General features: G+C 46.9%; 2 protein-coding genes across 2 annotated transcripts in view; one reads left to right on the top strand and one right to left on the bottom strand.

Moving 5' to 3' along the window:
* LOC141094139 (uncharacterized) overlaps window positions 1-26794 on the bottom strand; it is a 305335-nt gene that overhangs the window by 95044 nt on the left and 183497 nt on the right. The gene's annotated exons all lie outside the window — the stretch shown is intronic.
* LOC141094152 (uncharacterized) lies at window positions 1203-26288 on the top strand. The gene is given in 8 exon segments (XM_073579904.1): window positions 1203-1348; window positions 5698-5832; window positions 5962-6141; window positions 6224-6347; window positions 6431-6528; window positions 6728-6818; window positions 24424-25766; window positions 25768-26288. Coding segments are annotated over 7 exon segments (2112 nt in total). The 5' UTR covers window positions 1203-1348; window positions 5698-5754; the 3' UTR covers window positions 25966-26288.

The raw sequence follows: 26794 nt of genomic DNA, 5'->3' as shown, positions 1-26794 counted from the left end.
CCACATAGAGAATAATGGAGCCTCCGGCACCGACCTCCACCCGCAGAGCCGCACTCCACATAGAGAATAATGGAGCCTCCGGCACCTACCTCCACCCGCAGAGCCCCACTCCACATAGAGAATAATGGAGCCTCCAGCACCGACCTCCACCCGCAGAGCCGCACTCCACATAGAGAATAATGGAGCCTCCGGCACCGACCTCCACCCGCAGAGCCACACTCCACATAGAGAATGGAGCCTCGAGCACCGACCTCCACCCGCAGAGCCACACTCCACATAGAGAATAATGGAGCCTCCAGCACCGACCTCCACCCGCAGAGCCGCACTCCACATAGAGAATAATGGAGCCTCCATCACCGACCTCCACCTGCAGAGCCGCACTCCACATAGAGAATAATGGAGCCTCCGGCACCTACCTCCACCCGCAGAGCCCCACTCCACATAGAGAATAATGGAGCCTCCAGCACCGACCTCCACCCGCAGAGCCACACTCCACATAGAGAATAATGGAGCCTCCAGCACCGACCTCCACCCGCAGAGCCGCACTCCACATAGAGAATAATGGAGCCTCCAGCACTGACCTCCACCCGCAGAGCCGCACTCCACATAGAGAATAATGGAGCCTCCGGCACCGACCTCCACCCGCAGAGCCACACTCCACATAGAGAATAATGGAGCCTCGAGCACCGACCTCCACCCGCAGAGCCACACTCCACATAGAGAATAATGGAGCCTCCAGCACTGACCTCCACCCGCAGAGCCACACTCCACATAGAGAATAATGGAGCCTCCAGCACCGACCTCCACCCGCAGAGCCGCACTCCACATAGAGAATAATGGAGCCTCCAGCACCGACCTCCACCCGCAGAGCCGCACTCCACATAGAGAATAATGGAGCCTCCGGCACCGACCTCCACCCGCAGAGCCACACTCCACATAGAGAATAATGGAGCCTCGAGCACCGACCTCCACCCGCAGAGCCACACTCCACATAGAGAATAATGGAGCCTCCAGCACCGACCTCCACCCGCAGAGCCACACTCCACATAGAGAATAATGGAGCCTCCAGCACTTACCTCCACCCGCAGAGCCGCACTCCACATATATGGCTGCTCTGTGTGCACAGGACCTGTGATGAGGTCACAGGAGGGGAGGAGTCAGGGGTCACATGATCAGCGGCCTCAGTCTATGCAGGACTCTGCTGGGTAAATGCCAGACTGTGTAGACGCCTTCCAGGTGTGACATATTGCCGGGGGCGTGTTCTGACTGCAAAGGCACGTGACGGCAGGAAGAGAAGCCGCCATAACACTTTTGTCTCTGCCGGCTTTTTTGAGGAGCAGGGAGCAAGGTCAGTGACAAACAGGAGTGATTATTAACAGGTGGGTGTGTTCTTAGATGTTTGTTTGTTGGGGGCTGATACTTGGGGCTGTCTGGTGGGATTTTGGTGCTTAATGTTTGGGTTAACTTGGAGCTGTTGTGCTTGTGGAGGAGTGAGGTGGTTAATGCATGCCTGGGATCTGGTAGGGCCCCGGGGGGGGGTATAATGCACAGATGTGGGGTCTGTTCGAACTCCCAAGGGCTAATGCATGCTTGCAGGGTCTCTTTGGGTCCTGGGGGGGGTAATTCACGTCTGCAGGTTCTGGTTGGGTCTCGGGGGGGGGGGGGGTTTAATGCACGCTTGTTGGGTTGGAGGGGGTGGTTAATTCTCAAGGTCCAGGGGTCAAAATAGCAGGAAGATAGCTGATCAAGCAATGGGTGAAAAATTAGATTCAGAGCACGGTTTTAGGTCAGGCAGCTGTAGAGAAGAGCACAGTGAAACAAGGCAAACATTCACCAGTGAGCAAGAAGCTACAATTTGCACTAGTCTGAGGCAGAGAGCTGGCTAAATACCCCGGTAATTATCGGAACCACCATCAGTACATGAAGAGAACCACCATCAGTACATGAAGAGAACCACCATTAGTACATGAATACATGAGGAGAACCACCACCAGTACATGAATACATGAGGAGAACCACCACCAGTACATGAATACATGAGGAGAACCACCACCAGTACATGAATACATGAGGAGAACCACCACCAGTACATGAATACATGAGGAGAACCACCACCAGTACATGAATACATGAGGAGAACCACCACCAGTACATGAATACATGAGGAGAACCACCACCAGTACATGAATACATGAGGAGAACCACCACCAGTACATGAATACATGAGGAGAACCACCACCAGTACATGAATACATGAGGAGAACCACCACCAGTACATGAATACATGAGGAGAACCACCACCAGTACATGAATACATGAGGAGAACCACCATCAGTACATGAATACATGAGGAGAACCACATCAGTACATGAATACATGAAGAGAACCACCATTAGTACTTAAAGACATGAGGAGAACCACCACCAGTACATGAATACATGAAGAGAACCACCATTAGTACATGAATACATGAAGAGAACCACCATTAGTACATGAATACATGAGGAGAACCACCACCAGTACATGAATACATGAGGAGAACCACCACCAGTACATGAATACATGAGAACCACCACCAGTACATGAATACATGAGAACCACCACCAGTACATGAATACATGAGAACCACCACCAGTACATGAATACATGAGGAGAACCACCACCAGTACATGAATACATGAGGAGAACCACCATCAGTACATGAATACATGAGGAGAACCACATCAGTACATGAATACATGAGGAGAACCACCACCAGTACATGAATACATGAGGAGAACCACCACCAGTACATGAATACATGAGGAGAACCACCACCAGTACATGAATACATGAGGAGAACCACCACCAGTACATGAATACATGAGGAGAACCACCACCAGTACATGAATACATGAGGAGAACCACCACCAGTACATGAATACATGAGGAGAACCACCACCAGTACATGAATACATGAGGAGAACCACATCAGTACATGAATACATGAGGAGAACCACCACCAGTACATGAATACATGAGGAAAACCACCACCAGTACATGAATACATGAGGAGAACCACCACCAGTACATGAATACATGAGGAGAACCACCACCAGTACATGAATACATGAGGAGAACCACCACCAGTACATGAATACATGAGGAGAACCACCACCAGTACATGAATACATGAGGAGAACCACCATCAGTACATGAATACATGAGGAGAACCACCACATGAATACATGAGAACCACCACCAGTACATGAATACATGAAGAGAACCACCATTAGTACTTAAAGACATGAGGAGAACCACCACCAGTACATGAATACATGAGAACCACCACCAGTACATGAATACATGAGAACCACCACCAGTACATGAATACATGAGGAGAACCACCATCAGTACATGAATACATGAGGAGAACCACCACCGGTACATGAATACATGAGGAGAACCACCACCGGTACATGAAGAGAACCACCATCGGTACATGAATACATGAAGAGAACCACCACCGGTACATGAATACATGAAGAGAACCACCATCAGTACATGAAGAGAACCACCATCAGTACATGAAGAGAACCACCATCAGTACATGAAGAGAACCACCATCAGTACATGAATACATGAAGAGAACCACCATCAGAACTTGACTACGGCACCAGAACCATCATCATTAAATTGATACGTCACTAGAACCACCATAGGTACAGGTGACTCACTAAATTAGAATATCATCAAAAAGTTAATTTATTCAGTTCTTTCTTGTGAAATTCTCAATAAGTTTGATGTGTCCCATGACCCTCTTCCCATTGGAAAAAATAAAGTTGGATCCAAAACGTCTGACTTCAAAATGGCCGCCATGGTCACCACCCATCTATAATATATATATTTTGAACTGATTGAAACCATGTAAAATCAATATCTAGGATTACAGAAGTCTCCACAATGAGTGATGGTTTGGGGAGCCATGTCATCTGCTGGTGTAGGTCCACTGTGTTTCATCAAGACCAAAGTCAGCGCAGCCGTCTACCAGGAAACTTTAGAGCACTTCATGCTTCCGTCTGCCGACAAGCTTTCTGGAGATGGAAATGTCATTCTCCAGCAGGACTTGGCCCCTGTTTACACACAACAGTATCACTGTGCTTAATTGGCAGCCATCTCACCTGACCTTAACCCCATAGAGAATCTATGAGGTATTGTCAAGAGGAAGACGAGAGACACCAGACCCAACAATGCAGACGAGCTGAAGGCTGCTATCAAAGCAACCTGGGCTTCCATAACCCCTCAGCAGTGCCACAGGCTGATCGCCTCCATACCATGCCGCATTGATGCCAAAAGAGCCCCAAACAAGTATTGAGTGCATTTACTGAACATACATTTCAGTAGGCCAACATGTCGGATTTTACAATCATTTTTCAAGCTGGAGTTATAAAATATTCTAATTTAATGAGATAATGACTTTTGGGTTTTCATTGGCTGTAAGCCATAATCCTCAATAGTAACATAAACAAACACTCGATATAGATCAATACAAAAAGTCAAACTCTATTATATAGAGTCATTACAAACAGTGAAGACCTGAAATAAATGAACTTTTTGATATTCTAATTTAGTGCGATGCACCTGTGTATGAATGCATGACCAAGACTAAGAGCACTTGAATACAAGAACTAAGTGCAACAATCAGTTGTAACATCAATTCTGCCCCTTAAACAATTGTATTGCATGAATTTACAACCCTACAACTCCCAGTATGTCCTTAAAAATGGTAAGAAGATACTTAGAGTTATTAACAGCTATCCTCACACTGCAGACCATACAATGAACATTACATCCAGGTATCTTATGGATCACATCTTCTCTGGAGTCGTCTTTATTTCGCTCTCCATCTTGCCTAGATGACATGATGACTTTTCACAGCCACAGCTGGCCTCTGCAGACCTCCATCTTCTCCGATCTTTAGCAGCACATACTGGTCAGTCCCAACAAACTTATGATTCCTCCATCCAATAAGTTGCCAAACAGTGGCCAACTTAGCCAGTGATTTGCAGCATGGAGGAGATGTCTTAGGTCTGTTTCACACTTCCGTTCTTGACCATCAGTCAAAATCCGCCGTTTTTGCAAAAAAAAACGTATCCGCCATTTTTTTTGGGCTGATCTGTTTTTTTCCCCATTGACTTGCATTACCGGCGGATCTTGATGGATGGCCAACTGTTGGATCTGTTATTTTGCGGATCCGTCAATTTTTTTGCGTCCGCCGAGATGCCTGGACGGCCCATGTAACGTTTTTTTTTTACTGCAGGATCCGCATTTTTATAGTGCGCATGCCCGGAGGAATGAAGTGAGGAGGAAATTTAACCCTGAAATCATTTCTGGCGGACAGAGAAAAATTTTTCGCTCTCTCTAGCGCGCTCTCTCTATAAAATCTCTTTTTCTCTCGGCGGATCCGTCAAAAAAAAACGATCCGGTGGCTTCCGTTCACATCAGTTAGGAACGGATCCGCTTTTTGGCGGATTTTAACTGAAGCAAAAAGCTGAAGTGTGAAACAGGCCTCAGTCAGCAATTCAACTTGTGTTCCAGTCCATTCAAGACTAGAGAATACAACAGCTACTGATTCACCTGGTATGCTTCCCCTTGTTGTCATTCTTTATGATGTTACACTGGCTCATTTTCTTCCTATTCATTTCCTTATCATATCAGATCCTCTCAGTGGACATCTTGTATATTAGGAGAATTTTTCTGAATTGATCATCACGGATGGATATGGACAGAGACAAGATGGCGGAGAGGATATTACACCTCACCCTAGAGATCCTCTTCCGGCTTACTGGAGAGGTGAGAGATTCTGATGACGTCACATTACATCATTCTTATCTATGGGAATAACAGATGGACAGAACTGGAGAGGTGAGGACTCTGGAAATGTCTGTAGTGAGATTTATTAATGTGTCTCTCCATAACCAGGATTACACAGTAGTGAAGAAGACCTATAGTGATCGCTGTCAGGACCCTGTGTCTGTGGGATGGGGAAGACCCCTGAGTCCAATTACGGGGCCTCCACCTCACCCCCTGATACATGAGGACATCAATGACCAGAGGATCCTAGAACTCAGCTACAAGATGATTGAGCTGCTGACTGGAGAGGTGACACTGCTTGGAATGCTGGGACATTATACAGTAATGCTATGAAGGGATCGGGGGATGACGGTATCATTGTATGTGTCAGGTTCCCATAAGGTGTCTGGATGTCGCTGTCTATTTCTCCATGGAGGAGTGGGAGTATTTAGAAGGACACAGAGATCTGTACAAGGACGTCATGATGGAGGTTCCCCAGCCCCTCACATCACCAGGTAATAGACAGGACTAAATACACACGGCCTATAATTATCTGTATGTAAAGAATGAATTCAGTCCCTGTATGTGTTTCCTCCAGATCTATCCAGTAAGAGGACAACATCAGAGAGATGTCCCCGTCCACTTCTTCCACAGGACTGTAAACAAGAAGATCCCAATGCTCCTCAGGATCATCAGGTAGATGGAGAGAAGGTGTCATGAGATCTCCCCTATGATGTGTAGACGGCTGTGAAGATCTTGTGCTCAGTCTTGTTTTATCCACCAGTATTATATGTTTTATACTTGTGTAATGAGAGCGGTGAAGATGGCAGGATTAGAGCTGATCATAGATGTGACTTCTCCATCTGTCTGTGACTTCTACAATATTTTGTTTCAGGGTGAAGATCTGACCCATATTAATACTACAGAGTCATATGTGACGGGTGATGAGCAGTGTAAAGAGGAGATTCCTACATATGGCTACCCAGGTGAGTAGTCACCACTAAATGCAGAGTAGTTATAGATTCTTCTCAGTCACCGGCTGCGGCTCCTTTCAGTGGAGTAGTTTGGCCATATCTCAATCGTGTGATCACCATTTTGCCTCTAGAGTATAACATCCTCCTCCATCTGAAAATGTTCCAATGGTTTTGTGAAAGCCCTTTTCTATAGGACTTACAGCCTGGAGGTTCCCCCTACCCCCTGGGATTAAGAGATGCTGACCCTTACCTGCCCAGATCTGCAAACTACAAAGCCAAATAACAGTGTACGCAGAATGTGCTGACAAGTTAGAAAATCACACACTAACATAGTTATTAAAGGGAATCTGTCACCTATTTTTTGTTATATAAGATGCGGCACCTCCATCACGGGCTTATCTACAGCATTCTGTAATGCTGTAGATAAGCCCCCGATGTAACCTGAAAGAGAAGTAAAACGAGTTATATTATACTCACCCGGGGGTGATCTGGAGGGTGTCGCGGTCCGGTTCGGCACCTCCCATCTTCTAGCGATGACTTCCTCTTTGCTTCCCATCGCGGCAGTGTTCAGGCGCTAGACCTCTTCTGGCGCCTGCGCACTGCAGTACTCTGTCCTCAACAGGGCAGAGCAGTGCGCCTGCACCAGAGCCACGATGGGAAGTAAAGAAGAGGATGCCATCGCTAGAAGATGGGAGGCACCGGACCGCGACACACTCCGGACCGCTCCTGGGTGAGTATAATTTATCTCGTTTTTACCCTTCGCCCCGACAGCACCCACTGGAGGTATCGTATCCGCCCCATTGGAACAGGAAACCCTACAGAAAGATAAAAGGGGGCGGTCCGCCTTTCCTCCTCAGTTTTGGTTTCCTGTTCCCAGGGAACCCCAGGATAATCCTTCAGGAAGACATACCTGGGCCAGTGCATGCCGCCTGCGCAGTATCCGTGCGAACGGCAGGGGCTGCGGTCCAGAGGCAGCGTCGTGGGAGGTTCCGTTAGACGGCTCCCCCCTCGTCTGACGGATTGGGGTGATGACCGGGTCCGGGAAGGGCCGCCCGGTCTCGCCTGGGAGCACGCCGGGCAGCGACGAACTCTCAGAGGCCGTTGCTGCAGGAGCGGTAAGTGCGCCAGTGGCGCAGAAGAAAAAAAAAAAAAAGGCAGCGGTGGCAGCAGCATTATGGTGAGAGGCGCGGGCCATATACAGAACGGTGGCGCGGGAGCCGGCCGGCGCAGATGCTCCAAGCCCCGGAAGTAATGGGTGAACTTCCGGGGCACGATGGCTGAGGCGGCGCAAGTGCGCAGGCGTGAGGATGCATGAACCCGGGAGGGAGAAGGAGTAACTTCTGGGTCAAGAAAAAAGAGGGAAAGGCTATTTAAACAAGCGCTGCGGGGTAAGCGGCGATGAGCCATGTCATCTCCAGGGGAAGTGCACGCTCCAGCAGGGGACTCTGCTGGGGGCAGTTCCTCCAGGGACCGCGCTGCCAAGTGATCCACGGACACCGCTCGTAGGAGTGAGACGGTAGAATCAAGATCCAGGACTGGGTCTCAGCCATCTGATCCGGTACCATAAGCTTTACTGGGTGAGTGTGCAATATATATACTCTGCCTATTAAGCTGACACCCCCCTTTTCTCTCGCCATGTCTCCCCCTCTTCCAGGTGAAGAAAAAAGAAAAATCCAAACACAAAGAGTGCGCTTTATGCGGTCAGCCTCTTCCCGACTCCTACCCCAAAAAGCTCTGTAAGCAATGCACCAGAGAGACTAGACAGGGAGCCGCAGTGTCATCAAAAGACATACGGACCATAATTAGAGAGGAACTACAGGCTATCACCCGTGCCAGTACTCCCTCAGAAACTAGGAGCAAAAAACAAGTGACTCTCAGCTCAGATTCGGAGGAGGAACAGGCGATAATCTCTGATTCCTCACTCACGTCATCATCGTCATCAGAAATTGAGGGACGATCATCTTTTCCCCTGGATAGTGTGGATAACTTAATCAAATCCGTAAGGAACACTATGGGGTGTGAGGAGACAAAAGGCGTCCAAACCACGCAAGAGATAATGTTTACGGGCTTGGCGGAAAGGGAAAGGAGGGCGTTTCCAGTAGTACTGGCAATTAAGGCCCTAATAAAGAGAGAATGGGAAAAACACGATCAAAGAAGTTTTCTCCCATCAGCCTCAAAGAGGAAATATCCATTTAACGACGACGAGCTATTGAAATGGACCAAAATTCCAAAAGTTGATGCTGTTGTGGCCTCGACCTCGAAGCAGTCTACTATTCCGGTAGAGGACGCTGGCTTACTGTCTGACCCACTAGACCGTAAAGCGGAGTCATCATTAAAAAGGTCTTGGGAATCTACTACAGGCATTTTTAAGCCAGCAGTAGCCAGCACATGCACCGCCAGGTCAATGCTCGTGTGGTTGGACCAATCACATCAACCGATTGAACAGAAGGTGTCTAACGGAATAGTGGCCCGTAGCTTTTCCCTAATTAGAGGGGTAGCAGCCTTTATGGCCGATGCATCGGCAGACACCCTGCGGCTAGCAGCGAGATCGACGAGTTTTGTAAACAACGCCAGGCGGGCGTTATGGATGAAGAGCTGGAAGGGGGACGCGCAATCAAAATCTAAGATCTGCGCGACCCCGTGCGAGGGTGAGTTTCTCTTTGGGAAAGCCCTAGATGACATACTCGCCAAAGCAAAAGAAAGAAGGCTTTCCCTGATTCTTCTATCCCTTTCTACAGGAGAACCTTTAAAAGGCGACCGTTTGGTAAAAGGAGACAAACAGATCAACTAGATGGCCCGCAAAGGAAGAGAAGCAAAAGAGTAGCATGTTTAGAGGTTCAACATTCCGAAAGGAAAATAAATACTGAACAATCAGCCCCCCCAGTAGGGGGTAGACTGAAATTTTTTTTTTTTTTTCAAAATGGGAACAGATTACCTCAAGTTCATGGATTCTAAGTATTAAAGAAGGAATAAAATTAGAATTCCTTCATATTCCTCACGATTTATTTATCATAACCCGCCTTAACTCAATAGTGCAACAGAAGGCCCTCGAAGTAGAAATTCGGAGTCTACTATCCAAGGGGGTTTTAGTAAAAGTCCCAGGGGGACAAGAAGGTAGAGGATTCTACTCTCCTTTATTTTTAATTTCCAAACCAGATGGTACGTTTAGGAGAATTATAAATTTGAGGAAGCTTAATACGTTTATAAAGTTTAAAATGGAATCGGTCAGATCCACCATTAAACTTCTCTTCCCAAACTGTGTAATGGCAGGAATTGACTTAAAAGATGCTTACTATCATCTTCCTATTCATGATGGATACCAAAGGTACCTAAGGGTCGCAGTGGTATTCGAAGGCAAGATCCATCACTTTCAGTATACGGCCATGTTCTTCGGTCTCTCTACAGCACCGAGAATCTTCACCAAAGTGATGTTGGGGTTATGGCCTATCTTCGTCAGAAAGACACCCTAATCGTGCCTTACCTTGATGACTTCTTAGTTATCGGGAACTCAATCACCCAGTGTACTAGACGTGTGGCTGATACGGTCTCATCTTTGCAGGATCTAGGCTGGATCATCAACTTCCAGAAGTCCAGACTTGTGCCACACTCCCTTCAGATGTTCTTAGGGTTCCAGTTAGACTTACCTTGATGACTTCTTAGTTATCGGGAATTCAGTCACCCAGTGTACTAGACGTGTGGCTGATACGGTCTCATCTTTGCAGGATCTAGGCTGGATCATCAACTTCCAGAAGTCTAGACTTGTGCCACACTCCCTTCAGATGTTCTTAGGGTTCCAGTTAGACTCTACAACCCAGAGATGTCTGCTCCCTCAGGTGAAAATTGCACTCATAAAAGATAAGGTTGAGGCGGCAATGAACAGACCACGGAGGTCTCGGAGAGAGGCAATGTCTCTATTGGGGTCGCTCACTTCTTGTGCCCCGGCAGTCCAGTGGCCCAATATCACATCTGCACGCTGCAATATCAGATCCTCCAAGAGGACAGGCGACACGATGGTCACCTCGAGAACAAGATAACCTTATCCCAGGATGTCTTGACTTCTCTAGAATGGTGGCTAGACAGTAGCCATTTGTCCACGGGAGTCCCATGGGTAATATTACCATCCCATGTCTTAACCACCGACGCTAGCCCCCACGGCTGGGGAGCCCATATAGGGAATAACTTCTGTCAAGGAAGGTGGAGTAGGGACGAGCTGTGCTACTCATCCAATTTAAAAGAGCTGACGGCAGTATATTATGCTCTACGTCATTTTCTTCCACAGCTCCAGCAGAAGCATGTCAGAATCCTATCGGACAACACCACTACAGTGACTTATCTAAACAGACAGGGCGGTACTCGATCAGAGACTCTGATGTCTTCTGCAGCAGGAATCTTCAACTTAGCTGAAAATTATTTGTTGACCTTCTCTGCCCTCCATATCATGGGAAAGAACAACCATGAAGCAGACTTCTTAAGCCGACACACACTTCGGCAAGGGGAGTGGCGCCTAAATCACTGAATTTTCAAGGACATAGCAGCTCTGTGGGGGCAACCTTAGGTGGACCTCTTTGCTACGAAAGAGAACAGACAAATAAAGACATTTGCCTCCCTGGCCCCGTCAGATCATCCAGACATGCTGGACGGCCCTCCAGGCCTCATGGAAATTCAACCTGGCATATGCCTTTCCTCCAATAATCCTTCTATCATAGGTCATTCAGAAGATCAGAGAGGACAGGGCGAGAGTAATTTTGATAGCACCATTCTGGCCCAAGAGACCGTGGTTCTCATGGCTACGAACCATGTCGGTGTCAGATCCTTGGGTTCTCCCTTCCAATTCCCAACCTACTCTCCCAAGGGCCCTTTTTCCACCCACAAGTGGACAGCTTACACTTGACGGCGTGGAATTTGAAAGGCAGCTACTAAGATCAAGAGGATTTTCCGAAACACTAATTGCTACGCTCCTACAGAGCAGGAAGCAGTCCACTACTCAGATTTATACAAGAATATGGAAAACATTTCTGCAGTTCCATACAACCCCTCATACCACAGAAATCCCGATAGTTCCTATCTTGGAATTTCTACAAAAAGGGAAAGACTTAGATCTGGCAGTAAATACGCTGAAAGTCCAAGTTCCGCATTAGGGGCACTGTATGGCCACAATATAGCAGGGAATAAGTGGATATCACGGTTCATTACAGCTTGCGAACGAATGGCCCCTGTTCACATACCTACAATCCCTCCGTGGGACCTAAACTTTGTCTTAGATGCCCTAACAGAAGCCCCCTTTGAACCAATAGACACAATATCTCTAAAATACTTGTCACTCAAGACTGCCCTCTTAGCACTAACGTCTGCTTGGAGAGTGAGCGACATCCAAGCGCTATCCATAGACCCATCCTTTTTTCAGACATACCAGGATAGGTTAATATTAAAACCAGACCCCTCATACCTCCCTAAGGTATCAACAAAGTTCCATAGATCTCAAGAGATACTACTCCCGACCTTCTTTCCTGAGGAGCAGAAATTCCACACCTTGGATGTTAGAAGAACTGTCCTAAAATACATTGAAAGATCCAGGAGCTGGAGGTAGTGCAGGGCTCTGCTCATATCTTTTGAGGGCTGCAAAAAAGGGTACGGAGTCACGAAGAGCACCTTATCCCGATGGATCAGGGATGCCATTAGTTTAGCCTACTCCGCGAGAAGAGAAGATCCTCCGGAGAACATCAGAGCACATTCTACCAGAGCAATAGCATCCTCCTGGGCCGAGAGGGGAGACGTTCCAATCGAAGCCATATGTAAGGCGGCAATTTCGTCAACCTCTTCTACATTCTATAATCACTATAGATTAGACTATTCATCAACTTCTGATCTAAGCTTTGGCATGATTGTCCTTGGCACGGTGGTCCCACCAAGGTGAGGGTCTCTGGAATCTCTCCAGTGGGTGCTGTCGTGGCGAAGGGTAAAAAACCGGATTTACCGGTAATGCTCTTTTAATGAGTCCACGACAGAACCCGCTCATTTCCCTCCCTTTCAAGATATCAATAGCAATAAATACACTTAATATGTGGTGTATCTCCTAAAAGTGAATAAGTAGTACTTAGAAATGCAAGAACATTGCCTAAAGGGCCTGTCACACTAAGCGATATCGCTATCAATATCGCTATAATGTCACTGGTTTTTGTGACGTTATAGCGATATTGCTAGCGATAGCGCTATGTCTGATACTTACCTCCGACCGCTCCCCCGCTGGTTATCGCTGATCGCGCGAGAACGTCCTGGACCGTTTCTCATCGTCAGCTTCCTGCTATGGAGATGAGCGACGCGTGGACGCGAGCGGGAGGACATCAGTATCGCCTCGTCTGACAGGTAAGTAGCGACCCCCGACCCCTGCGATGTCGCTGGTGAGATCTGCCTGTGTGGCAGCTCACTAGCGACCACTTAGCGATGCACCAGCGATCCTGACCGCGTCATATCGCTGGTCGGGATCGCTGGTGCATCGCTAAATGTGACAGTACCTTAACTCTTGGCGGTCCTCCTGGTACTCTGAAATCAAACTGAGGAGGAAAGGCGGACCGCCTCCTTTTATCTTTCTGTAGGGTTTCCTGTTCCAGTGGGTGCTGTCGTGGACTCATTAAAAGAGCATTACCGGTAAGTAATCCGGCTTTTTCTTCCCTTTCAGGTTATATCGGGGGCTTATCTACAGCATTACAGAATGGCGGTGGCCGCCGCATCTTATATACCAAAAAATAGGTGACAGATTCCCTTTAAGGTTGAAAGAAGGCTTTAAGTCCATCTAGTTCAACCATATCCTAACCCAACATGCCCTAATATGTTGATCCAGAGGAAGAAAAAAAAACGTGGCAAACAGTAAGCTTCACATTGGGGAAAAAAAATTCCTTCCTGACTCCACATACGGCAATCAGACTAGCTCTCTGGATCAACGCAATATTAAGGAAACTAGTGTACACTGTGTTCCAAATTATTATGCAAAAAATATTTCCTCATATTTTCTCTAAATTACCTATATGAATTGCAGTCATTGTTATTTTCCAGTCATCTAATATTCTAGTATAATTCCAATGTTTTTGAACAAACTGCCTATGAAAACAGTATATTTTTAAAAATAAGAAATGCTCAAAATGTATGTTCCAAATTATTATGCACAGCAGAGTTTTCAACCTTTTTTATTTTTATTTTGAACAAAAAAATGGTCTATTGTGAAATTATAAGCATTATCAGCTTATTACAAAATGAAATCAAACAGTTTTCAAGTCAAACCTTTATTCTAGGTGATGTTACATTTGCACATAGGACCCCTTGTTGGAAAGAAGCTTCTGAACTCTCTCGTCCATTGAATTTGTCATTTTTTGGATGGTTTGTGCTTCAATTGTTTTGCATGTGGACAGAATACCCTCCCAGAGCTGTTGCTTAGATGTGAACTGCCTCCCGCCATCATAGACACTCCTTTTGATGATGCTCCAGAGGTTCTCAATGGGGTTGAGGTCAGGGGAAGATGGTGGCCACACCATAAGTTTGTCCTCTTTTATGCCCATAGCAGCCAGAGATGCAGATGTGTTATTTGCAGCATGAGACGGTGCACTATCATGCATGAAAATGATCTTGCTGCGGAAAGCACGGTTCTTCCTCTTGAACCATGGCAGGAACTGCTGTTTTAGAAACTCCACATAGATTATGGAGTTCATCTTTACCCCTTCAGGGATCCTAAAGGGGTCGACAATCTCTCTCCCCATGATTCCAGCCCAAAACATTACTCCACCTCCTCCTTGTTGGCGCCTTAGCCGTGTTTTCATGGGGTGTCCATCAACCAGACATCCTCCACTCCATCCATCTGGACAATCGAGCGTTGCACGGCACTCATCCATGAACAAAACAGTTTGGAAGTCAGTCTTCATGTATCGTTTGGCCCACTGGAGCAGTTTCTGCTTGTGTGCAGTGGATAGAGGTGGTCGACAGGATGGCTTACGCACAGCTGCAAACCTCTGAAGGACCCTTGTTGTTCGGGGGACGTTGGAGGCACCAGCAGCTTCAAAAACTTGTCTGCTGCTATGACAAGGCATTTTTGCAGCTGCTCTTTTAACCTGACGCAATTGCCTGTTGGAAAGAGTCCTCAATTTTTCCTTATCAGCATGCACACGTGTGTGCTGGGAATCAGCTACATACTTCTTGATTGTGCGATGATCACGATGAAGTGTCTTGGCAATGTTGATTGTAGTCATGCCTTGACCTAAATACTCCACAATTTGTTGCTTCTCAGCAGCCGACACATCCTTTTTCTTTCCCATTTTGGCAAAAAATGTAGGCTGCTTAATAATGTGGAACAGCCTTCTTAAGTAGTCTTGCCTTTATTTGGACACACCTGCCAAACTAATTTGCACAGGTATCTGCAATTGCTTTCAGTGATATAAAGAGCCCTGACGCACATCACCATCAATGAGTTTAAATGACAAGCAAAAAAATTCTAACCTTATCACTCCTAAACTCTTTTTGCATAATAATTTGGAACACAGTTTATATACCCTGTAATATTATACTTTTCAAGAAAGGCATCCAGTCCCTTCTTAAATTTTAGTAGGGAATCACTCATTACAGCATCATATGGCAGAGAGTTCCATAGTCTCACTGCTCTTACAGTAAAGAATCCGCGTCTGTGAGTATGCTTAAACCTTCTTTCCTCCAGACGTAGAGGATGCCCCCTTGTCCCCGTCACAGGTCTAAGAGTAAAAAGATCATTAGAAAGGTCTTTGTACTGTCACTGCATATATTTATACATTGTAATAAGATCACCCCTAAGCCTTCAATTTTCCAAACTAAACCCCAAGTGTAATAACCTGTCTTGGTATTGCAGACCCCCCAGTTCCCCAATAACCTTGGTCGCTCTTGTCTGCACCCGCTCCAGTTCAGCTATGTCTTTCTTATACAACGGAGACCAGAACTGTACACAGTATTCTAAGTGTGGTCGCACTAGTGACACCCAGGTCTTTTTCAGTGACAGTTTTGCCCAGTGTTTTACCATTAAGCACATATTTATACATCTTGTTTGTTCTACCCAAGTGCATGACCTTACATTTATCCCCATTAAAGCTCATTTGCCATTTATCAGCCCAAGCTTCTAGGTAACATAAATCCTCCTGTAATATAAAATTGTCCTCTATATTGATTACCCTGCAGAGTTTAGTGTCATATGGGAAGTACAACATCCAGGATCCAGACTACAATCTTGCTGGAATAGTTTGAAGAGACAATATATTGGGGGCACTGTTCATGGTCACCTGGTAGCTCAAAAGATGGCTACTACGAACAGGTTTGGCGCTATCTACTCCGTTTTCCATATCTCAGGGATTACCTTGCTCATCATCCTCCATCATCCATCAACTTTCTTATTTTTTGGAACAACACCATTGGTTTTACCATGTCGTGTACTTGAAAACGGGAAAAAAAATTCCAAGTGCCGTGAAATTGCAAAAAAAAAAATGTAATCCCACGCTTGTTTTTTATTTTGCTTTTTTACTAGATTTGCTAAATGCTAAAACTGATCTGCCATTATGATTCTCCAGGTCATTACGAGTTAATAGACACCAAACATGTCTAGGTTCCTTTTTATCTTAGTGGTGAAAAAAAATTCCAAAGTTTGTTAAAAAAAAAAAAAAACTGTGCCATTTTCCGATACATGCAGCGTCTCCGTTTTTTGTGATCAGGTTGGGTGAGGGCTTATTTTTTTTGCGCGCCGAGCTGCCGTTGTTAATGATACCATTTTGGTGCAGATACCATCTTTTGATCACCCATTATTGCATTTTAAAGCAGTGTCGCGGCGACCAAAAAAAACCTAATTCTGGTGTTTTGACTTTTTCGCGCTATGCCATTTAACGGTCAGGTTAATCCTTCTATAAAAAAAAAAAATGATCGGGTGATTCTGAACATGGCTATACCAAATATGTGTATGTTTGATTTTTTTATTTTTTTGAATGGGGCGAAAGGTGGGTGATTTGAACTTTTATATATTTTTAAAAACTTTTTTTTTTGTACTATTCGCATGCTTCAATAGTCTCCATGGGAGACTAGAAGCTCCCATAACTCAATCAGCTCTGCTACATACAGGCGATGATCAGATCACCTGTATGTAGCAGAATAACTCACTTTCTATGAGTGCCGACCACTGGGCGGCACTCATAGCAATCCTGCTGTGACAACCAAAGTGGTCTCCAGGGGACTTCTGGTTGTCCTGCCCAACCCATCGGTGAACCGCGATCAAGTGATGAGGTCACCGGTGACTGGGATTTCCGACCACGATTGCCATAAGAGCATGTAAAATACTGCTGTCAGGCTAGTTTCACACTAGCGTTCTTGGGCGCAGCACACGGCCGCCGCTAAGCCACACCCCCGGCAGCGCCCCCTTCGGTCAGTTCCTCCTCTGATCGCATGAGGCTGCATGCGATCAGCATATCCTATATTTAGTGTTGGGTACACTGGTCGTGCGCTGGTGTGATTTTGCTGGAGCTGCGCCCAGCGCACAAAAACGTGCTTGTTACTTGTTACAGAACCACTTAGCACCCAGAATATGTTGTACAGTTATATGTATATATAATAGGTTCTATATGAGATGCATGTCCCTAATGCATCAGCATTCCCCTTTTGTCCGCCCTCCCCCCACCTTTGTAATTTCCACAGTAAACCGGCAGGCTCCGGTCACCTGCGGCTTTTGTAATGTATGTCTGGCCTGCCGCTTTTCTATTGGCCTGCCCTCTGTATCTGTGTGATATATTCTGTGTCCTGTGAGTAAAGTGGGGTCAGACTGGAAATACATGGAGAAACAGTGATCTTTTATATGCTCCCATGTAACCAAGGAATTCCAGCCAGCGAGATTCATTCAGACTTCAGCCAACGCAGAGCGGACCTCCGAAAGCACGGGGTGGTACTGAAAGAGGTACCCCAGCTTGGTAGACCCCGTTACACTGGTGGCAGACAGCGGGATTTGATACCCCTTCTACAGGAGGAAAGGAATGAATGGAAAATAACTACCAGAAGTTAGAGGACTACATTAAAAGATCTGGTGAAAGCCCTAGGGTTGATCGCCAGCAACAAAACAAAAGCGGATTTGATAGCAGCCATCATGGAACACGACAGTGCAGCGCCCCCCAATGTGAACGTGGAGGAGACCGAATTCCAGAGGGAGGTAAAGAACAGACTGGCGTTCTATGGCCTAAACCCTGCAGTAGAGATCATACGAGAGGTGATGGCTGATGTGCGTACTGATCTGAAGGAAAAGATGGCCGAGCGGACCAGGATAGAGCTAGCCAAGATGGAGATGGCAGAGCGGACCAAAGTGGAGCTGGCCAAGATGGAGATGGCAGAGCGGAGAGAGGAGAGCCAGCGAGCAGGGGGAGCTCTGGCCTTCGACCAGGTACCTTCAACAGTAAGCCACAAAAAGATCCAGTATAATGCCTTCCGCCAGTTGGGGGAGGCAGAGGAAGGCATTGATGGCTTTCTGCAGGACTTTGAGCGGCAGTGTGCCCTTCATCAAGTGAAGCCGGAGGAACGGGTTCAGATTCTGGCCAGCAAGCTGACGGGCCGGGCAGCGGACGCCTATCGCACGGTACCTGATGACGACTGTATGGACTATGAGCGGATCAAAGAAGTGATCTTGGCCCGGTATGCGCTGACACCAGAGGCCTACCGCCAAAAGTTCCGCGGACTTATAAAACGCGTAACCGATACCCACGCTGAATGGGCCTGTAAATTACGGCGGTCACTGCTACAGTGGGTACAAGGGAGCCAAGCAACCACTAAGGAGGACGTCCTCCAGCTCTTCTTGTTAGAACGATTCTTTAATGGACTAAACCCTGAGACACAGGAATGGCTTTGGGACAGGCGACCAACGACTCTTGAGGAAGCCGCTCGTCTGGCCGATGAACCTCATGATGCCAGGAGGCCGCAGTTCAAAGGTGGTCACTAGGGGCCCGCCCATGGACTTGGAGGGCCCCAAACCACTGAAGATTGTAGGGGGACGAGTTAGAAACCCGGCCTACCACAGTCCCCCTGGGGCGCGATGCCACACCTGCCGTCAGCTGGGCCACCTGCAAAGACAATGTCCCAACTGGACTCGGCATACCCAGTGGCCAAAGGCGGGAACAACTACCTTCAGCCGGGCTGCTGTACACTGCTACCAAGGCGAAGCTGACCCGGCATTGGGGGCTACGACTAACCAAGGGGTGGAAGAGATGGAGGAAGTGCTGCATGAAGTAGACCCCGTGCAGGCAGCCCGGGCAGATAATCGACAACAGCATCGACAGGTCGTGTGGGTTAATGGGAAACGTATGCAGGAACTAAGATTCCGGGGCAACTTTGACCCTTGTGAAGCCTCATCTCGTCAGGGACCAAGAGAAGACGGACCGGACAGTGGCAGTCCGTGTAGCAGGGGGAGCTATACATCGACTACCCACTGCCAGGATTCACCTGAACTGGGGAGTCGGGGATGGCCTTGTTGAGGTCGGCTTGATGGGGGATTTGCCTGCAGACATCTTGCTGGGAAATGACTTGGGGCCCATGTTGTCTGCATTCTCGGTGTCCCCTCTGGCTGAGACCTATCCTGTGACCACCCGGAGACAAGCTCGAGCTGTGGAGGCGGAATCACACTCAGAGGAGGCCCAGGTAAGACATCCCAGCCCTGCACATATTCCCATAGCCAGACACATTTCTTGGGCCACCCCAGATGAATTTAAGAGGGAGTTACTTGAGGATCCTTCATTAGAGGGATATCGTGGGAAGGCACAGGAGGGGAGAGGAGTACTGGAAGGGGAACAGTTTGTATGGAAGCAGGGACTCCTCTACCGGATCACAGAGCAGCACCACACAGGGACGAGCCCCACTATAAAACAACAGCTGGTAGTTCCCAAGAAGTATAGGCAGGAGTTACTGTGAATCTCTCATGATATACCCTTGGCCGGGCACTTCGGCATCAGTCGCACCAGGCATCGTCTGACACAAAACTTCTTTTGGCCGGGGGTAACCTATGATGTTCGTCTTTACTGCCAGACCTGTGACAGTTGTCAGCGCATTGGCAAGAGGGGGGATCGATGCAAGGCCAAATTACGCCCCCTCCCCATTGTGGAGGAACCATTTAGCCGAGTAGCGGTCGATCTGATAGGGCCGTTAGCCAAACCCAGTCCGTCCGGGAAAAAGTATATATTGACAGTGGTAGATTATGCCACACGGTATCCAGAGGCGGTTGCGTTACCTAACATACTGGCAGAGACTGTGGCGGCCGCCCTGCTCCAGGTGTTCTCACGGCTTGGATTTCCCCGGGAGATTATCTTGAACCAGGGTACCCAGTTTACAGCAGAGGTGACCAACCAACTGTGGAAGCTGTGCGGCGTAAAGTCCATTAGAAGCGCCCCGTACCACCCGCAAACCAATGGGTTGTGTGAACGCTTTAACGGGACATTAAAACAGCTCATTGGGACTTTTACCAGGACCTACAGGGACAAATTCTTGCCACACCTCCTGTTTCCCTATCGGGAGGTGCCCCAAGAATCCACGGGCTTCTCCCCATTCGAGCTGGGAGACGGGTAAGGGGACCCCTAGACTTAGTGCTGGAACACTGGGAAGGGGAGGGCCTCATAGAAGGGGTACCTACTGTACCCTATGTGCTGGAATTCCGGGACCGCCTACAGGAGCTGACTCAGGCTGTACGTGAGAACATGCAGGCGACCCAGCGGCGCCAGCGCATATGGTACGATCGGAGGGCCAGAGAGAGCACTTTGGAAATAGGACAAAAGGTCCTGGTTTTAGAGCCCACTAAGCAGAATAAGTTTCAAGCTGCATGGCAGGGGCCCTACCAGGTAGTGGGGAAAATAGCCGACACAACCTATAATGTCGCCAATTGTGACGACCCCAGGGTTATCTGCATGTTCCACGTGAAAATGCTGAAGCCCTACCGGGAGCGCCGTGAAGAGGTAGTGGCCATATGTGTACCTGAAGCAGAGGATTTAGCCGGACTTCCCTTGCCGGATGTCTTAGGGGAAAGGACTCAGTCTAAAACATGGGACCAGGTACACTTGGGTGAAGACCTAGGCCCCCGGGAGAGACAGCAGGCGGAGGCGTTGAGGCTGCGACAGGGGATGTTTTCAGAGAGACCGGGGTACACTCGCCTGGCACAACACAAGGTTGAGACCCAGGATCAGACCCCCCTGCGACAAAACCCCTTCCGCGTCCCTGAGTCTGTACGAGAGGGGATGCGACAAGAGATACAAGAGATGTTGCGTTTAGGGGTCATTGAAGAGTCAGTCCCTGGGCATCCCCCGTAGTGTTAGTGCCCAAGAAGGATGGGACTACACGGTTTTGTGTAGACTATCGTAAGCTCAATGAGAAAACAGTGACGGATGCATATCCCATGCCGCGTGTGGATGAGTTGTTAGACCGGCTGGCGGGGGCAAAGTATTTGACCACCATCGATCTATGCAAAGGCTACTGGCAGATTCTCCTTAGTCCTGACACTATTCCCAAGTCGGCATTTGTCACCCCGTTCGGCTTATTCCAGTTTCGAGTTATGCCATTCGGGATGAAGAATGCCCTGGCGACCTTCCAAAGGCTGGCTGACCGGCTTCTGGATGGTCTCCAGGACTATGCTTGTGCCTACCTGGACGACATCGCCATCTACAGTGTGACATGCGAAGAGCATCTAAATCACCTAGAGACAGTATTGGACAGGATCCACCAGGCCGGAATCACCCTGAACCCAAACAAGTGTCATGTGGGCAAAGCAGAGGTTCAGTATTTAGGGCATTGGGTGGGAAGTGGGAAACAGCGACCAGAACCAGCCAAGATTGAGGCCATAGCCAAATGGCCCATCCCACGCACTAAAACCCAGGTCATGGCATTTCTAGGGACAGCGGGGTATTACAGGAAATTCGTTCCCAATTACAGCAGCGTAGCCAAGCCCCTCACTAATTTGACCCGTAAGAACCAACCCCGCCAGGTAATCTGGACCTCAGAGTGTGAGGAAGCCTTCCGCCAACTAAAGGACGCCCTCACCAATACCCCTGTATTGGCCGCACCCAATCCAACTAAACGTTTCCTGGTTCACACAGGCGCTTCTATGTTTGGATTGGGGGCAGTACTGAGCCAAGTCGGGCCGGACGGCCAAGAACACCCGGTAGCTTACCTGAGTCGGAAACTACTGCCCCGTGAAGTAAGCTATGCGGCCATCGAGAAGGAGTGCCTGGCGGTAGTATGGGCACTCAAGAAGTTGCAACCATATTTGTATGGACGACAGTTTTCCCTCCTAACGGACCATAATCCCCTAGTCTGGCTTAATCGGATCTCCGGAGACAATGCCAGATTGCTGCAGTGGAGTTTAGCCCTACAACCTCTGGACTTCACCATCCACCACAGATCCAGCAAACAAAACGGTAACGCCGATGGACTAAGCCGACAAATGGAACTTGTACCAACCCCATAAACTAAGGTCATCCCCAAACCGATCCGTTGAGGATCAGACTGTGTATGCCGATCGCGTCGCTGAAAAGGGGAGCCGTGTTACAGAACCACTTAGCACCCAGAATGTTGTACAGTTATATGTATGTATAATAGGTTCTATGTGAGATGCATGTCCCTAATGCATCAGCATTCCCCTTTTGTCCGCCCTCCCCCCCACCTTTGTAATTTCCACAGTAAACCGGCAGGCTCCGGTCACCTGCGGCTTTTGTAATGTGTCTGGCCTGCCGCTTTTCTATTGGCCTGCCCTCTGTATCTGTGTGATATATTCTGTGTCCTGTGAGTAAAGTGTTGTCAGACTGGAAATACATGGAGAAGCAGTGATCTTTTAAATGCGCCCATGTAGCCAAGGAATTCCAGCCAGCGAGAATCATTCAGACTCCAGCCAACGCAGAGCGGACCTCCGAAAACACTGGGTGGTACTGAAAGACGTACCCCAGCTTGGTAGACCCCGTTACAGTGCTGTTTTGCATTTTTGTGCTCTGGGCGCAGCACCGGCAAAATCAGACCAGTGCACCGTCAGCGCACGATCAGTGTATCCAACGCTAAATATAGGATATGCTGATCGCATGCATCCTAATGCGATCAGAGGAGGAACTGACTGGAGGGGGCGCGGCCGAGGGCGGGGCTTAGCGGCGGCCGTACGCTGCGTCCAAGAATGCTAGTGTAAAACTAGCCTTATCGTTTCAAAACAGCTGACGTGCCGGGAAAGTTGTGGGCTCACTGCCGTAGCCCACATGAAAGGGAGCGTGTCCGACATCGGAGTATTATTACGCCTGAGGTCTGAAAGGGTTAAAGGATATATATGGATTTGGACTTACACAGAGACCCCTATGCTCGAGCCACTTTGTTACCTGCTGTTCTGTTGTGTGAGATGGGAAGAAGAATAGGTTGCTGGGTCAGAACCAGGAAGGCAGAGAAAATACCAAATCAGAAGATGCAAGAGGAGTCAGTAAATGGCCAGGATCACAACAGGTAATACAGACATCGGGAACTGAGCACAGAGGACTGAACCAGAGGAGAACAAGCTTGTATCTGGCACCATCCAGCAAAGCTGATATTGCTGGATTGGTTTATGGAAGCCATGTTGCTTTCAAAAGACTTTATAAGTGGCTCAATGTAGAAACCTGTTTTTCCACTCAGGGCTGTGGAGTCGGAGTCGTGGAGTCGGAGTCGGTGCTCATTTTGGTGGAGTCGGAGTTGGAGTCGGTATAAAATGGACCGACTCCGACTCCTAAAATATATAATAAATTGGGTACAGTATTTCAATGCAGGATGTGCTGAATATTTTTTCATAGGAGTTTGGGAAAGTTATGAAATGTCCTATAAATGGCTGTTATATTCCTGATCTAAGGCTACATTCACACACAACGTTTTTCCTGTGTTTTTTGAGGATACGTTTTTCAGCTGCAAAAGCTGATCATCTTTTTAAAAAACTGCATCACCTGAAAGGTTTTTGAGCTCATAGATAATGTTTTCAATAGCAAAAGCAGATTAGAAATCTGCTCTATCTATCCATTTATCCATATCTGTCTATCCATATCGTATCTGTACCAAAAAGAATGAAAACCGGGTAGTACACCAATATATATTCTGTTCTATCTAAATATCTTGATTATTGGATCATAAAAATGATTAAATGTCTGAGGTTCACATTGTACTACAATAAATTTTTCACTTAAATATAAGCAATATGTGTCGGAGTCGTGGAGTCGGAGTCGGAGTCGGTGTAAGGGAAATTGAGGAGTCGGAGTCGCAGGTTTGGCTTACCGACTCCACAGCCCTGTTTCCACTGACAGATGATGGACCTGAGTGGGGACTTTTTTTTTTTTTCAGATGACCAGAGTTTTTATTGGTATAATTTTTGCCTACAATACAGTTTGGTGAATTTTTATTCGATATTTGGGAAGCAGAGTGAACAAACAGTTGAGCATCACGATCTACTCGTGCATCTTATGAGGTTTTCTATTAGCCTATGAACTGTTATTGTCTTGGTAAATCAATATTTTTGCATAACTTGCTATTTTTGCAGATAGTTTAAGTAGAAATGTTCAAAAAATATAAGTCAATGACCTTTTTCAAAATTAATAATTGATTTTATTCTTGGCAGATGACTGTACCAGGAGATCAGGGGAACAGCTGACATCTTCAATTTTTAAATCAGATGATCTAAAGATCCTACAGGATACAATTAAAGTGACTGCCATTACTCCAAATATACCATCATCCCTTCACAGCGATGATCTCTCATCTGATCATTTCAAACAGGTCCTGTCTTCTGATTCATTACAGACTACTAAGGAAAATCAAAGTCACAAAATAAGCATTCAAATACTAAATGCTCACAAAGCAAAAAAATCACTTTCAGGTTTAGAATATGGAAAGAGTTTTCCTTTCGAAAAATCTTTTCTTAAACATAAAAAAATTCACACTGTAGAGAGTAACTATTCTTGTTCCAAGTGTGGGAAATGTTTTAACAAGAAATCAAATCTGGTTAGTCACCAGAGAACTCACACAGCGGAGAAGCCATTTTCATGTTCAGAATGTGGAAAATGTTTTATAGATACTTCACATCTTATCAGACATCAGAGAAGTCACACAGGGGAGAAGCCATTTTCATGTTCAGAATGTGGAAAATGTTTTACAGTGAAAGCAACTCTTGTCGAACATCAGAGGATTCACACAGGGGAGAAGCCATTCTCATGTTCAGAATGTGGAAAATGTTTTACAGTGAAAGCAAGTCTTGTCAAACATCAGAGAACTCACACAGGGGAGAAGCCATTCTCATGTTCAGAATGTGGAAAATGTTTTATAGATACGTCACATCTTATCAGACATCAGAGAAGTCACACAGGGGAGAAGCCATTTTCATGTTGTGAATGCGGAAAATGTTTTACAGTGAAATCAAAGCTTGACAAACATCAGAGAACTCACACAGGAGAGAAGCCTTTTTCATGTTCCAAATGTGGAAAATGTTTTACAGTGAAATCAAAGCTTGTCAAACATCAGAGAACTCACACAGGGGAGAAGCCTTTTTCATGTTTAGAATGTGGAAAATGTTTTATAGATACGTCACATCTTATCACACATCAGAGACGTCACACAGGGGAGAAGCCTTTTTCATGTTTAGAATGTGGAAAATGTTTTATAGATACGTCACATCTTATCACACATCAGAGACGTCACACAGGGGAGAAGCCTTATTCATGTTCAGAATGTGGAAAATGTTTTACAGTTAAAGCAAGTCTTGTCAAACATCACAGAACTCACACAGGGGAGAAGCCATTTTCATGTTCAGAATGTGGAAAATGTTTTACAGTTAAAGCAAGTCTTGTCAAACATCAGAGAACTCACACAGGGGTGAAGCCATTTTCATGTTCAGAATGTGGGAAATGTTTTACAGATACATCAATTCTTATCACACATCAGAGAACTCACACAGGGGAGAAGCCTTTTTCATGTTCAGAATGTGGAAAATATTTTACAAGGAAATCAACTCTTATCCATCATCAGAGTAGTCACACAGGGGAGAAGCCTTTTTCTGTTCAGAATGTGGAAAATGTTTTCGTCAGGAACTGGGGGGGTGTGGTTGCCCCCCAGTTGTCGGGGATTAATTATATCCCACTTTCGAGCTCCAGTTAGGAACTTGTAGCTCTCTGGCACCCCCTTACCCTCAGGTCAATCAGGGAACTACACCTAGGATAAGTAGTCGTCAGAAAGGCTGCTTTGCCGTGTACTGGCTATTGGGCACTCTGCAGTGATGGCAGTATTAAAACACAAAGGACAAAAAGGCAACGGTATATAAAACCAACCAGGTGAATATATAGATGGTGAATATAAAATAATAAATATTTTATATTCGTGCCTATATGGAAAATAGTAGACCATTCAGTAAAAAGACTTGAAAATAATTAGGACAAACTGAACATAAGTCACAGAAGGAAAATAAAATAAATAATAATTAAAAAGGGACAAGGTTAAAAAATGGTAAATTTACTTTATTAGTACATACCGTATATACTCTAATATAAGCCAAGATTTTCAGCCCGTTTTTTTGGGCTGAAAGTCCCCCTCTCGGCTTATATTCGAGTCATAGACACCGGGGGGTCAGAGGGGGCGGGGGTGTCAGGTCATACTTACCCGTCCTGACGCTGTCTCTTGAGCCCCCAGCTTTTCCCCGTGCTCTCTCTTCCTGCCTTCAGCGGTCACGTGGTGCCGCTCATTAAAACTCATGAATATGCGCATATTCATGAGTTTTAATGAGCGGCACCACGTGACCACTGAAGTCAGGAAGAGAGAGCGCGGAGAAGCTGGGGGCTCAAGACACAGCGTCAGGACGGGTAAGTATAGCGATACTCACCTGTCCTGCGTCCATGGCTGCTTGCTGCTGTCTGTCATCGGTCAGTGACTTCAGACAGCAGAGGGCGCGGTGACGTGGTTAGTGCGCGCCGCGCCCCCTGCAGTCTGAACGTCACTGACTG

Source organism: Dendrobates tinctorius, unplaced genomic scaffold, assembly GCF_039654945.1.
Source record: "Dendrobates tinctorius isolate UK_male_01 unplaced genomic scaffold, ASM3965494v1 ptg000063l, whole genome shotgun sequence".
NCBI classification, from domain to species: Eukaryota; Metazoa; Chordata; class Amphibia; order Anura; family Dendrobatidae; genus Dendrobates; species Dendrobates tinctorius.
This window is presented reverse-complemented; position numbering and strand designations above follow the sequence as displayed.